This window comes from Pogoniulus pusillus, chromosome 7, assembly GCF_015220805.1.
Source record: "Pogoniulus pusillus isolate bPogPus1 chromosome 7, bPogPus1.pri, whole genome shotgun sequence".
Lineage (NCBI taxonomy): Eukaryota > Metazoa > Chordata > Aves > Piciformes > Lybiidae > Pogoniulus > Pogoniulus pusillus.
Window position 1 is genome coordinate 12,115,868 of NC_087270.1, and position 17,700 is coordinate 12,133,567.

The window sequence follows — 17,700 nt, forward strand, 5'->3', positions numbered from 1 at the left end:
CAGAAACTGACATTTTTTTCCCAGAAGCTGTGAATGGCTTTCTTGGTTCCACCAGCAATATCCAGCTGGCTGATCTGTATGATCTAATGCTCAACAGCCAAGGTAGATGGAGGACCCCAGGTCCCTTCATAAGAAAGAACACATCATTTTTTGGGGAGCCATGACATTTAATTTTACTGCTCATAAAAAAAATCTTTAAAGTGGCTGTTCAATCAGGGTAAAAATGAATGAACTCGTGAAGAAAGGGAATTATTATCTGTTTTACAGACCCACTTGGTTACTGCAAAACGATCTCCATTTCTTAGACCAGTGTTAGCTTCCATCTCAAGTCAGTCAAGCACAGGGCACTTTGGGTAGAATTCCTGTATATCTATCACTTCCTTGAGGTACTTAAAACTCCTGCTTGGCTTCTGTTAGTATTAAATGAAGCAGAGGCTCCTATATTCCCAAAGGTTTTTCCAGATAGATAGATGGGAAAGCAATTAAAACTGTGCCTTTGTCCTACTACTACTGGAACAACACAAAAAGAAAGCCCTACATAATGCACCTCACAGCTCTGCAATAGCTTTCAATGCACGTATGTCACAGACATGCTAAAAGCTAAGCAGTGTGCTCCACACAGGCTGCAGACAAACGGTTTTAACCGATCCTATTTAACATTTGTATATTTACATGAAGAATTTCACACTGTAACTGCACTGAATCAGAACCATTACCTTCATGGTGGCTTACATTTAAAAAATAAGCACAGGTTGCACTGAGATTTTGGCAGGACTTAGCTCTAGCTTCCTCATTTTTATTACAAGCCATTAAAAAAGCAGAAAAAATACACTTCCCCACATTAGTGTGTCTGGTTCATATTTAGCATCACAACTCTCTGCACACAGCAGAATGACCCCGATTTCATCCTAGCACGTCTGACCTCAATCTCTCTGTGCCTCGTTGTATTTTAAGTTAGCTGATTACATGCAGTAAGAGATTTGTTTCAGTGTGACCAGTGAAGTCCTGCATGCTTACATATTTTTCTCTCAGCTTGCCACCATAAGCAGCTTGATTATCTGACTTACTACATTCAGAATGGTAACAGTATGATCCCAGCAAAAAAGTGAATCAGGGATAAAAATAGTCTCAAAAATAATTTCCTGGGATTTCCTGGGTTTGGTTAGTATTAAGAAAGAGCTCATAATAGCAAGAAAATTAATACTGGAGGGGACCACCAGATGGATGTCTTATTCTTCCGGTAACTAAATATAAACATGCCACAAGCCACAGGAATAGACCAAGCTTAGCTAAAACTCTTAACAACAAACAAACAAACAAACAAAAAGTGCTCTAGTTACTTCCCAGGGGGTCACCTTCTTCACATTCGCTCAATCAGCAGACAATGTCATGAAGTTTCATGACAGACATATCACACTTTGTAAAATTCTTCTAAGACTAACATCTGTCACACTGAGCTGTCTTATTGCTTTCACAGTTTATAATCTGCCAGAGTTCCTCCTCAAATTATAATATGGAAGGAAGAGATTACTGCACATCTTAATGAGGGTTCTTGCCTATGATGTGGAACAGTTCTATATGATGCTACAGCAAAGCTCTGTCTCTCCTGGAAGCAGTTCGTGGACTGAAGAAACGAAAAGCAATTTGCTGGTTTTTTTTTTGAGTTCCAAATACACAGCACACATTTACAGAACCTAAAGGCACATGCACATATTTTATGTGCATTTGTTGTTTTAATTCTTTTATCCAGTTTTCAGTTAATTACTGAAAGCAGTACTTTTTTATTCACCATAAGAAATGGCTACTCCACCTTCCCATGAAAACACGCAATGGGAGAACAATTTAATTAACCAGTCGACTTCCTTACCTGCAAGCAATGACTAACAGCACGGAAATATCACAGGAAAATATGGGAAATTCAACTGAAAGAACAGCTTCCTGTATCAGTGCCCCTTCAGGTAGAGCAGATTATTATCTCCAAGTTCTCATATCCCCATTAATGAATACAGTTTACAAAGTGTACAGTCCATGAAAATGAGCCAGAGGCAACATTTCTGAAACATCAGTGAGCGTCAGTGACAGAAATAAATTGTGTTTCCATGGATGATTCCATTGCCAGTTCAAAAGCAAAATGCCTTTTTCCCCTCACTGTGAACCAAGAAGTCTTCCTCTATCCTTAAAACCAACAGGTTTTAGATTCCTTTTCCCTTATATGTCTATGCAGATAGAGTATGATCAGCATTATCCTACAGGGTAGTAACTCTAAAAATAACTTCACCTCTGAACTGAACTACAGAAGAGACATGCAAAATAAGAACCAGGAGGTGAAGTCACTAAAAATTATGCTGTGACCATGCAAGAGCTGTAAAAATACCTATTTGTTTCAAAACCCTTTTACCTTGGAAGCAGCCTATGGTATCTTAGACCATAGAACTTCACTGGCTTAGTTAACACTCGCATTTCCAACTGGTCACATCCTCCTCCCTCCCCGCATTGTACTAACAACAATTTATATACAGACTCTTAAGTTTCCCTGAAAAAATACATTTCTGTCTTGCAATTTTCACAGATCTACTAAACCATCTGGCATTCATAGATTACTGAAACACTGAGATCATCTCTGAAATTATAGAGAACTGGGCCAGACCTGATTCTTGAAGAACCCAAAGCATGAAAAGCTGCAGCTCGGAGCAGGATTTAGTAATCACAAACCACGTTTAAAACAACCTCACAGTGCCACCTAATCAAAAAGGCTTAATACTCTCTCAGTTGTTTTAACACAGAGAAGCAATATGTAAGAAGGTTAAAATAAATTTAAAAAAAATAAAGGAGGACTGGCATTTAGTCCCAATTGATTATGGCTTTTAGGAGCCCAAATCTCACTGATCTTAGTGGGCTCACAACTCAAACTTCACTATTAGTAGTACTATTTAAATTTGAAAGGAAAGAGAAAATGATTTGTGACAAAGAGGTCACCAAACTGTGATCAAAAGGAAGATAAAAATGTATTTGATTACTGCACAAGTGTCTCAAAGGGAACAAGAGGGGGAACAAAAAAGCCCTCTGGGTAGGAAAGGCTCCTTAATGTAGCCGCTACTAACATCCTTGTGTAAAAGCTGCAGACAAATTACTATGGGAAGGAGTGCATTTTTAATAAGAAGGTTGAGAAATCACTCAGATCCTCAGTGAAGGAGGGAAAGCTTTTTCAGCTCCTCACGTGCCTCTGTGTCTTCATCAGCAGACCCGATATACTACTTTTAGACTCCAAATATATGCCTAACAGTATAGTAACAATCTGTTAATACTGTCGTCTCGTTTTCAATGTGAAAAGCTTGTGCTGGAAGAAACGAGTTATCATTCAATTGTCATTTCTTTCTAAGTGTTTGGCTGTGATGTTTTTATGCACAGTAGTCTTCACAGTGTGATGTCCCAAGGCAAAATTAAGGTTTAAAACATCGACATGAAGTACTTGCGGAACATTAAGAGAGCCTTTCTGAGAGAAACATAAAGAATCCCCTCAACCACTTAGGCTTTGCAGGCGCAAGTTAAGCAGGCCATGTGACTGTTTAAAAGCTGCAAGCAGCATCATTACTGCTGACAAAATACCTACACTGTTAGAAAATACCTCTGCTTTTGTGTCTACAATGAGCATTTTGGCTCATAGTATTGTAGCCATAGACCTCTTGTTGACAAACACTGCTTAAAAAAACCCTACTGCTGAACAGAGGCAGAATGAAATGCTATGCCAACATGCATTTTAGAGGCCAGAGAACTCAAGTTCATGGTGATACTTGTGACTGAATAGTGACATAAGAGTACTTGGGAGGAAAGAGGTTTTGCATTTTGAGCCTCAATCCTGCCTCAAGTCTGTTTGCCCATTGTTTCAGAGTCTTGGCAACTTCGAGTGATTCTTTTCCAAACGTGAACCAGTGCTTCACTGGTTAGCTGAGCTGATGAAAGTGCAGAAACATCTGATCGCTGACTATGAACCAACTATCTGTTAATAGTTCATTTCTCAACGACATTCATTTGAACCATCTCCTGCTTTTACCACCAGATTGCTCCTCCTGCTCCAGCAGTTCAGTTGGGAAATCACATCACTGCAACGTTTCAGCATTGTACAGCATTCAGCAGGCTGATACAAAGGGAGAAACAGGTAAATCAAATAACCATTTGTCTACATTCTTGGTTGTTTGCTGCTCCACGGCAGAATCCCAAGTGGAAATAAGTAGAAATAACACTAATGAAAGACTACTATCTGGGATCAGATATTCTAATGTGACAAGCTGTCAACCTAATGTATCTAAAAGAAAAATGGCTTAATATAAGAAACTTCTCCCGAGTTTATAATGCCCAAGTAAGTCCACTAAAGAACCATGGTTCATTTACATTACAGATGTGGCACAGGACTCTGCAGCAACCTTTGATAAAGCAAAGCCAGATTGTGGTAATAAAACTTGAAGAACTGGTCAGTCCTTTCATTAGATTGCACAACATAAAGAGGACAATAGGTAAAGGAAGCTGCAACTCCTAATTTTGACAAGGCATGAACTCTCATAAGCAAATCCAATTTCTGTATCTGAACAGGTCTCCAGAAAAATCTCTACTACTGTTGAAACTTCTCATTTCACTGGGTTACAATAACTGTATCAGCTATTATTTCTTTTTCAGAACTGCAGAAGCTATCCACAAATCGTTTTAAATAAAACCTGTGGATTTTCAAGTTTCTAGAAACCTTTTAAAGTATTACTGAGCCTCGTTTTGCAACTAAATGCATTACCGTAAGTATTATTCAGTTACATGAAAACAACCTCCTTGCATCCGAGTTGAAGTATCACATTATCAGTTGAGAAAAACATGTTTTTCATTTAACATTCTTCTTGCATTTGAAATAGGTTATATTACATTACCTATCTAGATAATTCGGGCCCACATAACATAATTAAAATGTTTCATCTACAAAACCAGCTCTTCTTCCATCTAATGAGAATTAATGTTTCGAGCTTTCTACTACTTCCCCAACTATTGCAAAACCAAAGCCTCCTGACACAATGCCAACTTCCCTTCTCCCTGCCCAAAAGCGAGTCCTTACTACTAGCAACCCAGACAAGCTCGTTTTTCAACATCAAACCCCCTGTTCCAGCCATAATACCTACAATGTAGCTTCCTACAGAGTAGTTTAATGCACTCTTCTGTTATCTTTTTTTTTTAAGGTAGAAAGAGACTAAAAATGTTGAATTTTTTTCAGATGGCTGTAGAACATCCATTGTACCAACTAAAGCTGCAATAAAGACTGGCTAGTACAAGCTGTAGCTGTCAGCCAGCTCTGTTGAAATCATCTGGACTATAAACAGGCAGAAGAGATTACTGACAGGATGTATGGCCTTAAGGCTCCTTCTATTCCATCACCCATCATTAACACACCCTTTGTTACTGATGTGAAAGGGACTGTAACTCTCTTTCAGCCTCCCACCAACATCAATGTAGGCTACAGTATTGACACACTGACTTCAACCTTAATTTTCCCCTCTGATAAGAACAATTCTTTAGCCTTCAGAAACACAGTGAGTACTTCCATGGATTCAGAGATCATTCGAACTGTTACCTATGGAAATACAATCTGGAACAGAAAGCAAAATATGCCATGCCAAGCTTGCAGTGTACACAAAAAGATTACTATGAGACAACACAAGAAGTGTCATTTACACAATATCCTACTGCCTCCTGCACTCCAAAGACAAGCTTGTGTAGAAATCATCAGGAATCCTCAGTTGTAGTCTGGTTGAGCCTACATTTTGATTTCAAGAATCATGAAAGTGATCAAGAGATGGCTCTAGATGATTTTTACCTTGTCACTTGCATCAGAAAGGAAGAACACTGCCTTTAATACAGGAAACACAACTGCAAGTTTTCCCTACTGCTTTTCAGTTGGTAAGGGCTTTTTTTGACTAGGAAAGTCTAGTTTTAAGGGCCAGAGGTTGACTTCTGCCAAGTACATATTACTAGATTCATCACTCTTTTCCTGTTTGTAAAAGTCCAACAGTAAAATAGCACATTTTGAGTCTCTGATCTGCAGAAGTCACACCAGCAGCTGAGCTAAAGACCCTTGTCTCCTCAGCAGGCAAGCATATCCACAGTATGTATGAAGAGAAGCTATGAAGGTGAATGTAAAGACACACATGACTTATCTTAATTTTTAATGAAAATTACCTGCACCAAGAAATGAAAAATACAGTTGTGATTTTGCCCTTCAGACAAGAGTTTAATTGCTGTGTTACATCAAAGTACTGACTCTGCCTGAAAAATCTTTTTGCTGTGATCTATTATAAAGCTTGATTTTAGCTCCATTTTCAAAAGTAAAAAATGGTCTTTTGTTTCATTTTATTTGCAAGTGGTGCGTGTGATAGGTGAAAGCACGTTCAGACATATATATGCAATATAGAACGTCCTAGCCTTCACCCTAGCATGGGCAATATGACCCTGTGCAATGGACAACAGATTTCAACAGAGAGAAATAATTTACTTCACTAACTTCAAATCATCATTACTTCTTTCAAGATGAGACTCCTGGCGAGACACCACACTACAGCAGTCAAACAAACATAACCATAATGCTATTTTATATATATATATATATGGCTTTTTTACAAGTTTCCAGATTTGGGCCTCACAGTTCAAGAGTTACATTGCAAGTAGTACAGAGTAAGATTCTCCCTCTAGAGTTGAAACTGCTTTAAACTTTAGAGAATCAGAATAGAACACCAACCAAGTAGTAACTTAGTAGCATAATGCAGAGTTATCTTGACTCAGTACAAAACCCTGAAGGAGTATAACTACAAGAGAAATCTGTTTATGCCAGCATAATCAGATATGACCTGCGGAACCACTTTTTAATTAAAAGAGGAGTTACAGTACCTTGCATAAGGACTTGGACACAAGCTTGTTATATCAGCTTGCTTTGTCACTTCGGTTAGGTGGTAATGTAAAGCAGCTTAACTTTCAGTGCGCTTCCAAGCTCACTGAATAAAGCAAAATACCTTTTGCTGTTCAGAAAAGAACACTTGCTGGAAGGTAAAGCCAGGGAATAAGACTCACATTTACAAAACACTGTCAGAAGGTATACAAGACACGAATGTCATTTTAACACACAGCTATGCATGTCCAGATATGTTAGATGTCTTCCAAAGCACTTTTAGGATCCTAAGATTCCTGCATTAATAAAATGTGGAAACTCAGTACTTACCCACAGAAGCAAAATCGTTTGGAAGCTCAGGATAAAGTTTGTTTGTATTTTTTTTTGCTGAAAGGGAAAATAAAGTAGTAAGCTCTTGTTGTGGAAGGCCAATAGGCCTAAAACATATCCTGGCTTGCCCCACCCTTCTGCTGATGGGGGAAGCAAGGGTGGGAGGAAAACAAAGGCTTGGGCCATTATGCCCCCTCCCAAAGTGATAAACAGATACCCAGAGGTGTTTCTGCACTTGTCAGTGTCTTGCCCAAATACGGGTAAGCAGGCCCTGGTTTCAGGTAGTGTGGGCAGTTTTGGCAAAGTGCCATCATGACTGGTGAATCACTGTGGCCAAAGGAGCCATTAAACTCGGGCAAATCATATAAATGGAGCTAAGTTGCAAGCAGTGTGTTCTGCTCTGAGGACGTGCTCTACCTGCTACATAATAACATGCCCTGATGTCTGAGCATTAACTACCTGGAAGCCCCAAGCCCCAGGTTTACCAAGAGAAGGCATTAAGTGCCTCATGACACGGTGAGAAGTGCCACCAACATTGTGCTCCCTGCACATCTGCAAGAGATCCTGCCTGAACCTCTGCAAACCTCCATGCCAAGTTTGGAGTCAAAGAAGAACCAGGAGCAGGTCAGAGACTGTCTGCCTCTTTCTCAGCACTCTGTTAGAGCCTGGGAAGATCTAGAAGCCTCAATGGCTATTAAAACACTAACAGAACTCCCTTCAAGTGTTTGGGTACTGTCTGGAAGCTATAATTCAGTCCCGGGAATGCAGAGACAGTGTTTTGTGAGTCAATACTCAAAAGCCTCCCTGTGACTAAAGACAAATAAATGCCTTCTGCCTTAAGCAGAAAGGAGCTTCTGGAGTCCCTTCAGCATACAAGTGGTATATTGACTGCAAGATTCTCCTTCCAGTGTCTGATAGTTGAATTAATGTTTGTTATATTGTTGCTAGTTATTTCTTAAGCATTCTAGATTCCCTATTTTTTCCTCTGTGTAATACTTGGCACAACAGTGCAAAGCACCTCTTATTAAAAATGATGGTCTGTGGTGAGATTCCTGAATATGAAAATTAATGAACTAAATTAATTTTGGAACAAAGCCTGCCCATGCTGCTGCAGCTGCATGATATACTGATATATATATATTGTATATTTCATATACTGGACTTTGAATACATGCTCAATAGATTGTGGTTGTCAAAGGAGTAGTAGAGAAGCAACAAGGACTTTACCTTATATCCTTGTCCACAGAAATAAATCAAGTTACCAACACAAGTTGCACAGTAAAGCCTCACTTTCTCTGCCAAAGTGCTGTCAATGAAACTTATAAAGCCAAAGCTCTGCTGCCTCTGCTCTACTGTAAGACCTCTGTGTATTAAAAGATAATAGCAACCTGAAACAGAAACAAAGTTTTCTAGAAACCAAAAGTTTCTAGAAGTAGGACCAGCAGTTTATAGGAGGGCTGTTATTTCTACTAAAAAGTTTCACTGTACCAAGTGAAAGCTTCCTCTGAACTTTTACATGCTGCTGTAGCTATACAAACACTATTTCTATAGCAAATATGTCAGAGAGAAAAGATTTGTTAATATGAAATAAACAAAACCTTTACCCTCCATTGCTCATGCCAACATCCCAATGTGTTTTCAGTGTTTGTCGAAGAAAGAGAGCTAACAAAAAAAAATTACAGAGGCAGCTACTCCTATAAAAATTGTCTAACATCCATTAGCTTTAACGCTGTAATTTTATACAAAGAATTTGTAATCACTATCAAAATGTTTTTAACCTGGTGGTGTTGGTCGCACAGTGGGTTTAGGTGGCTCTGGTCTTGATGGTGGTCTGGCTGGTGGGTCATTTACCTAAAAGGTACACATTTTTATTAAAATTTGCACTACATCTGGAAGTAGATTGTCATCTCGAGCCTGGAAATATGCCAAGTTATATGAAAAAAACAATAAATCTCCCTTTCTCCCCCACACTTCTACATACCCCAGAGGCACACCAAAGAACTAGTCACATACACATGACTATAAAGTAATTCCCCATGGTATTAACAAAGAGGAAAGTAAATGATCAATAACATCAACTTCTACAAGAAAATATCATGCAGAGTCTTAGAATTATGCTGTAAATGTGACTGTTTAAGTGAAAAATAGAACAAGTAGGAAAATGAAGAGTATACAAATCAGACCTGGTATGTTCATCATTTGCAAAGTGCCTCAATTAACAATAGGTCAACAAAATTTCGAATCATCATCTCAGATTTGATTATGAACTACTATAAAAACAAGGATATAATTTGCTATTTCAGGGGATGCAAAGTAAAATCAGCATCGTTCTTGTTCACAAGAGGCTACCAGGGCAGTACCTGAATGAACGTATTACTCACATCTGGTATCTGCAATGTGTTACACCTTTTAGGATCCAACAGACAGGTTAAGAATGACACAATGAACATCAACATTATCTCTGACTAGGAACAGATAAAGCTTATGTTAGAAAAACAGAGGTACACAAACCCTTCTCTGATTGCTTACAGCTTTTCCTGGATTATTTCTTTGCTCTTCATTTTCATATACTTTGGTGAAGGATGCCAGAGTTTCATACAGATCTTCTGCTTGAGCAGGGAAAGGCACATCACCAAGCAAGATGGCACTAGCACGAATATCTTGCCCATAAAATCTGACATAAAAGACAAGATGCCAGGTATTTGATCATTATATTTCACTGTCTACATAAATTTGTCTTGTGCAAATGTTCTGCCCCTCATCCCTAGCCCTGCAACTCTCCTACTGATCATCTAGTGAGAAATGACAGAACTAGTTCAACACTGTAATTCTGGAATGACAAGTAACTGTAGCAAATTTGGATATCTAAATGTACCATCTTACTTCAAAATGTTCTTCACCAGTAGTATTTTGTTCCTGGTCACATGCTATGCATCAGCTAAGAACACAGCAAACTGAAGAAATACATGCCACTTTTGCAAAATGGTGTAATAAATTCCTTAATGATGCCAGAAAGCTCCTTGAATGGAAACACTGGACCCTCACTTTTTTGAGTAGTTGGTGGTGAAGACTGTGAAGCTGGCTGAATCCCCACAGCCCATGGAGATTAATAGTGGAGCAGACAAATGCCTGCAGCCCACGGAGGACTCAACAGCGGAGCAGCTGGATGCTCAAAGGAGACTGTGACCCTATGGGAAGCTGACACTAGAGCAGCTTCTTGGCAGGACTATGGACCTGTGGAAGGAAGTCCACAAAGAAGCATGTTTTCTGCCACAGCCTCCCAGGGGATCCATGCTAGATCAGTCTATTCCTGAAGGACTGCACCTCATGGAAAGGACCCATGTTGGAGAAGTTAATGAAAGACTGTCTTCCATGGGAGGGATTGCATGCTGGAGCAGGGCAAAGCTGTGAGGAGGAAGCAGTGGCAGAGACAAAGTTTTATGAACTGACCATAACCCCCTTCTCTCCATCCCTCTGTATCACTCTAGTGGAGGAAACACAGAAGTTGGGAGAGAAGTTGAGCCCAGGAAGATTCAGAGGTGGAGAGAAAATGTTTTATTTTAGATTTGTTCCTATTTCTCATTATCTTACTCCCTTATGTCTTACATATCTTATCCTATATTATCTCTTAATTGGTAATAAACTAAATTTTCCCAAATAGAGTGCTTTTTAGCCTGAGACTGTAGCGAGCAAGTGCTCTTCCAGCCTTTATTTCAAACCATGGGCTTGTTGTCACCTTCTTTCTCCTCTCATCCTGTGACAGAGGAGCTTGGTTGACACCTGGTGGCTAGCCAAGGTTAACTTGCCACAAGTATTCAATCTCTAAATGTTCAGCAGCAGCTCAAGATCAAAGATATTTAAACTGAAGGACTCCTTGCTCCTCCAAGAACTCTATATTCAGCACTCAGAGAACACCTTTTTCCCCAGTGAACGTGCTCAAGTTCATTTTGTCTCTGCTTTCACTGTATCTTCCCGACTCAATGTGAACTTACTTGCGATTCGTTTCCTTCCTTTCAATCAAACAGGTTCCTTCCAGAGATACACCTGCAAACAGTCCTCGAGATTTGCAGTATGTATAGACAGCAGCAGAGCTTCTTAGGGCAACATCTCCTTCCAGGTTTCTAGAAGGAAAAGCTTTGCTTGATGACCCTCAATACAGCTTATCAATATGCACAGCAATTGTCTTTTTATTTTAATCCCACCAAAAATCAGCAAGAATTTTACTTCCCTCTGTTATTACAATCCCTACTAAATAAATTCAAGTGAGGTAGACTTGAAATTCATTTTCACTTCCCTTTCAGACAAGATTCAGTACAAAATATCCAAGGTCAATGGTCAACCAAGTCCAACCTCCTGCTCAAAAGGGCCACATCAAATTCAGATCAGGTCGCTGTGTGCTTTCTCTAGTCAGATTTTAAAGACTTCCACGGATGCAGGTTACACAGAAAACTCTAAGCAACCTATGTCAGTACTCAGTTACACTCATGATGAATTTTTTTTTCCCCAAAGAGAACCTTCCCTGCTCCAATTTACACTACCATCTCTCAGTGCCTTGCCATGCACCTGTGAAGAACTGGAGTTGTGTCTTTTTCATGATGCCCTGTTGGGAATGCAGTCTCTTAGAAGACCTCAAGGTCTTCCCTCCTACAGATTAAATAAGTCAAACTTCCTAGGGCTCCATGTCCCTGGCTATCTTAATAGCTGTTCACTGCAAACACTCAAGTTTATGAACATCTTTCTTGTACTGCAGGGCTGGAACTGCACACAGTATTTCAGGCACAGTCTATGAAGTGTCCAGTAAAAGGGAAGAGTCATTTCCCTTATATCATGGGTTAAGCTGAATCTTCTGCTGATATTCAACCCCACACTGCTGTTGTGCCAGCTTCAAAATGAAAGTGCTGGCTGGAGCAAAGCATTATGTGGCTTGACATTCAGACTGTAACATGAGAGGCTTCCTGTTTGGGTTGCTGCTTTTGGGTTCTGGGATTTTGGGTGTTGTCTCTCTTTTGCTGGCATGGCAGCTGGAGGAGTGATGTAGTTAAGTCGCTTGCTTCTGCTTGCTGCTGTTTTCTGCAGATAGGCTAAGGTAACTGTGTGCTGTATTATTATCTCATTTACTCGGGAAAATCTTATCTCCACTCGGATTTTGTGTGTGTGTGTGTTACTTTCCTTAACTTCTGTGTTCTAGGGAAATGACTGTGGTAAACTAGCACACCTTATCTACTGGTTACAGCTCTGTTGATGCAGCTCTCTACACTGCTCACTGTCAGCATGCCTTGCTGGCTCAGCTCACTGTCCATCAGGAATGCAGGCACTTTCTCAGCAGGGCAGCTACCCAGTCTGGCAGTCTCTGCCTACATAATTGCAGAGAATTCACCCAACCAAGGGTGTGGAACTTACTGTTTTTTCTTTTTTAATGTAATGAGGTTTGCTGTTGGATCTTTCATCTACACTCTCTAAGTCCATTACTCTAAATAGTGACCCTGCATTGAAGTATATTTGCTGCACCCTCTGAGTTGGTGTCATCCACAAAACTGAAGAGGATGTTTTGCATCTGATCCTCTAAGTCACTGATAAAAATATGAAGCAGGATAGGTCCCAGATGAGCTTCCCAGGGAATTCCAGGGAAACGTGGCTTCCAAGTACATGTATAATTTACCACTAATCTTCAAGCCTGATGATCTAGTTTTTCACCTGTTACTCTGCCCCACCCTGGCACTCAGGCCACAATGTTCCAGCTCAGGACACAGAGCTGTTGCAGGACAGCATACTGAGCGCCTTTGCAAGGCGGGTGACGTTCACTGCCCTTCCCTGATCCACAGCTCACTCTCTCATCTGTGGAACAGGCATTGCCTTATCCTTTTATTTTTTCATGAAAGAAGAAAAAAACATCAATTAAAAAATCATCATAAAAAATGCAAGGCAGAGGGAGGCACATGCAAGGCACAAGCAGTCTTGGGCAACTAGGCTTGGTAAGCCCAGAGAACTAAAGACTTAGTGGGAGCCAAAGAGCAGCCTTCAAGTCTATGAAAAGGCAATCAAGAATCTGAATCCAGGCTCTTTATAACAGTGTATGGTGGAAGGATAAAAAACTGCAGACAAACTGAAACGAGAAATGCTTTGACTGGATGCAAGGCAAAATTTTTCATGAGGACAGCTGAACAGTAGAGCAAGTTCTCCAGAACACCCAAATAGTCTCCATTTTGGAAGGTTTTCAAGACCTAGCTGGAATAAAAGCCTGAGCAACCTGATCTGAAGCCGTAACAGACCTTGCTTTGAGCAGGAGATTGGAGCAGAGATCTCCAACAGTCCCTACCAAGTTATTCTGTGCTTACACCATCTTATCTTTCAAAGTAATCTGTGCTAACCACTTAGGGTTTAAAAGGAATTATTTGGTTTATTTTTTAGTTACTGTCAGGCAAATCTGTGACAACAGAAAGCACAGAATTCAGTCAGGCACTGCAGCACCTGTGCTCTTGATTGAGCCTAGCCAAGTACTGCATAGAGAGACCAAACCTCAGAACGTTTTCCTTCTCTCAATACACACCTCTGTCAGGAAAGAAGAAAGACCCGAGAAATAAAGCAACAAGTCACGAGAAACATAACAAGAACAATGTGGTACAGTCAACATGCAGGCTGCCCACGTTGTTCTGCAACATATCAAAAGAAGCCACACCAATGTTTATATAGAGCTTTAAAAGCAATCTTTCATATTTTATTCTACTCCATATTTATGTCTACCCCATATTAGGCAAGTGCTCTACTCACCTTCCCAAAGGTCCAATTGCCACAGTAAGATTCCCTCCAAGTGTGAGATTCCCTCCTTTGGCAAAAGCTTCTACTGCTCTTTCATGATTGAGTATTATCACTAAGTCTGACACCTAGAAAATATGAAATCAAAGTAGCGTGCTTTTTAAGGAGTTAGAACAGCACAGGAGACATGTCTTCTGTTTTGAGGGAAAAGAAGTGGGAGCATTGAAAATATTCCCTTCCACAACTGAAAACTAGATTTAGCACGATTTTAACTTAAGTGAGGATCTCTCATCCTCTCAGAGAATTGCTTTCTTTCTTGGAAAGGATTCCTTTGAGAAAGTTTTCATAACAAAGTTTATTCTTTCTCTGCAAGGTATTTTCAAACTAAAAATTCTTTCACTTACTTTTAAAAACCAAACATCACTGCTCTTTTTTTCCCCAAATGCTGACATAGTCAACAGAGAGTAACTGCAGGAGGACCATCTGGGCTGTTTCTGTGGCCTTTTAAGGGCTTCATTTTTTTTGAATAGGCATTTTCAAATGTGAAGAGACATCACCTTAAGAAAATCATTTTGATCCTTCCATAATTGTACTAATAACAGCACCAAAGAAGACAGCAAATAAAACTTAGAGTCCAGAGAATAAATAGCAGAAAAGGATACTGGTTTTCCTGTTAATGACAGAATTTTATTGACTTGACAGGAAAAAATAGGGTTTAATATACATAAAAAAGTACATATATGAAGTAACATTTAACTTCTAAAAACTTTGATACAGAGCCAGTCTACTGAAGAAATTATGATACCAAGTAACCAAGAAGCTAACAAAGCAGATCTGAAAGAGTCATATGTCAAATGTGTGTGTGTGTGTGAATTAAAAGAGAAGGCTGTTTTCCTGGGTTGTGACAAAATGCTGCTGCATATTACCATCAGTACTGTACGACTGTAACCCTGTACCTGATTTAGCAAATTTCAAGAGAAGTCTCCTACAGCTTTTTTTCCCCAAAACTAGGAAGCATTTTACAGAAGGAAGAAACTCAAACGCATGCATGATTCTATAAAGATCACTGCAGCTGACATGGAAGATCAGTAAAGACAGCAAACGGTAAAGAAAGATCAGTAAACACACAACTGAAAGATCAGTGACGGCACCAAAGGCTGCAGCAGTACCAGCCTCTTTAACAGAGCAGACTGCACTTTTGTACCTCACTGTGACATACTATCTTTTCAAACAGATCACCTTGGATAGCCAGGGACTAGTGCCCCATCTTTCATCTGGCAGATCTGACTGAAAGCCAGCTTCAGAGCAAACTTTCTACTTACCCCAAGTTCCAAATCGCGGCAGCAGGAAATGCAAGAGGAAACACCAGATTATTTGCACAAGGCTGGCCCAGTAGTAGTAGACACAGAGCAAGAGGGGCCTTTGTTATTAGCCCTCTGGTAACCCTTACCCCATCCCAAACAAAAGATGGCTGACATGAGTAGTTTCTCAACCATCCAGGGATGGAAAAAGAATATCATTCAGGATGCTGCTACCTCCTCTTACCCATTAAAGGGCTGAATCGACACCACATGAATTAGTAGTGAGAAAACCTTCAAGGAAGGTGTTTAGATGAATGTTAAAATTGGCCTTTAATTTGAAGTACTAAGCTGTTTACTATAATGTCCTCGTTTGAGTCAGAAGAGAACCAGTTCTGTTCAATGATGTCACTTTTCATCTCAGTCTCTTCTAAGTGCAATTAAGAGCATATTTTTGGAGAGCATCTGCTTTCAGAAGTGCTAATGCTTGATGTTTATAGTTGCTAGCAAAGATTGGGGTGCAGAATGGCTGTTGCTTACACTTGGCCTCACGTTCCACATCGGGGCTGCAAAAAGCAAGAAGTCACGCCTGAGGTAGGAGCAGACAGGGCAGGTAACCTTAAAGTGACCAAGAAGGGATTCCATTCCATATATGTCATATCTGGTATAAAGCTGAAAGCTCATAAGGGTCAACTCTCTTCTGAGAAGGACTCAACTGATGTCATTTACCTGGACCTGAGCAAAGCCTTTGACACTGTCCCGCACCACATCCTGGTTTGCACACTGATGAAACATGGGTTTGATGTGCAGACCACTAGGTGGATAAAGAACTGGCTTGATGGCCACACCTCTCTAGCAAAGAGATACTATCTGGAAATACCTAAGTGGCTTAGGAACCCAGAGTCCAATTTCAGCACTTTTTTTAGTTTATACATAAGCATAAACCTTGTAGAAACTGGTTGAATTTTATTGATAGAGGAGAAACTGTAGGGAGTAGTTGTAGTGGTCTCTATAGGTGGTTTTAAACAACAAGGAGGATGTCGCAGGCTTCAGTAGTTGTGCCAAGCCAGCCTCTAGAGGAATCTTACCCCCTCTGCTTTCACAAAGGAAAAGAGGAAGGGAGTAAGGGAGAGCGACTTGTGGATTGGAATAGAAAACTAGAACTACTTTAAGGAAAATAATAGAAACAATAAAATTAAGTATATACAAATGTATACAAAACAAATATTACACCAAATCCCCCTGATGGCAATTATGTCACTGTCTCCATGGATGCTGTGGGCAGGCACTGAGGAAATCCCAGATTGGGCTCAGAAGCAGACAGGTACTGGATTCAGGAACTCATGTTTTTCTGATTTTGCTCAGTAAACTCTGCTCTTATCTCACTCTTTTTTTTGGTCTTAATCCTGAGTTTTCGTGTGCTACTTTTCTCTTCACTTTTGTGTTGGAGGAGCAGGCAAGTTAGCCCTTGTGCTAAACCATTACAGAGAATAAAACAGATCCTATTATCTTGCCAGATTTCAGATCTTTGTCAATGCATTTCAATTTCTTGGAAAATTTACCAAGTATTCCAATACAAACTTTTACCTCTATTCCAATTTCAAATCCACCACCAAGGCCAGCAATTCCTATTGCAGAAGGAGCAGACCAGGCTGTCAGGCAAAACAAGAGAAAAGTAAAGAATTTTTACCACATTACCAGACATACTCATTTTGTCATTACAGTTAAAACACACCAATACATTCTGTAGTTAAAACCGTGTTCAAAAGCACTAGGATGGAATCACACAGCTACACTGATTCATCCCAAGGGAGAGAACGTAAGAAATACAAGACTCTGTGACCTAAAGTAATCTTTGTTGCAAATTATCATACAGTGTCTGTAATTTGATATTATTAATTCTTGTAACACATTTTCAATGATGCACTTTTGTATTTCATCCTTCTCTCAAAAGTACTGAAAGCATTTACATTTGGTAAAAAGTAGGTACAAAATTTTGAGAACAGCTTTCAGACCAAGCATTGTCACCTACTGGCTTGACTCCTCCCACATCTCATAAAATCACATCCCTGTTTCGTTTGGAAAAGACTTCTGAGTCCAGCCACTGATCAGTGGCTTATAACATGAAATTATGATTTTTTTTTCCTTTTAATTCTGCCATGAAAGACAAAAGAAAAACATCCACTTACTTCCATTAGGAAGACGAGCTAACACAATTCCACTTCCCCCTCGAGCAGTCACCAAAAATCCAGCTTTGATAACGGACAAAACTGCCAGGCCTTTGGCTTTAGCAATCACGTGAGCTGAAACAGCAAAATACTCTATTCAAGATCTTGTAAGAAAAGAGTCAAATAATCAAAACAAAAGCTTAATGAGAACTGCAGTAAACTTGAACTGATCATGATG

The 17,700-nt window shown here is 39.8% G+C and overlaps 1 protein-coding gene across 4 annotated transcripts in view; it reads right to left on the bottom strand.

Annotated features, from left to right (window-relative positions):
- Positions 1–17,700, bottom strand: part of SH3YL1 (SH3 and SYLF domain containing 1) — a 37,748-nt gene that overhangs the window by 8,853 nt on the left and 11,195 nt on the right. For 3 of the 4 annotated variants that reach the window (XM_064145903.1, XM_064145899.1, XM_064145902.1), the window contains exons 3-9: positions 17,484–17,597; positions 16,882–16,946; positions 14,012–14,124; positions 11,236–11,364; positions 9,755–9,917; positions 9,022–9,094; positions 7,244–7,300 (exon numbers count right to left, since the gene is read on the bottom strand). In XM_064145903.1, the coding sequence (XP_064001973.1) occupies positions 7,244–7,300; positions 9,022–9,094; positions 9,755–9,917; positions 11,236–11,364; positions 14,012–14,124; positions 16,882–16,946; positions 17,484–17,597 (714 nt within the window). The remainder of the gene's footprint in view (positions 1–7,243; positions 7,301–9,021; positions 9,095–9,754; positions 9,918–11,235; positions 11,365–14,011; positions 14,125–16,881; positions 16,947–17,483; positions 17,598–17,700) is intronic. The other variant, XM_064145900.1, reaches the window with a different exon arrangement.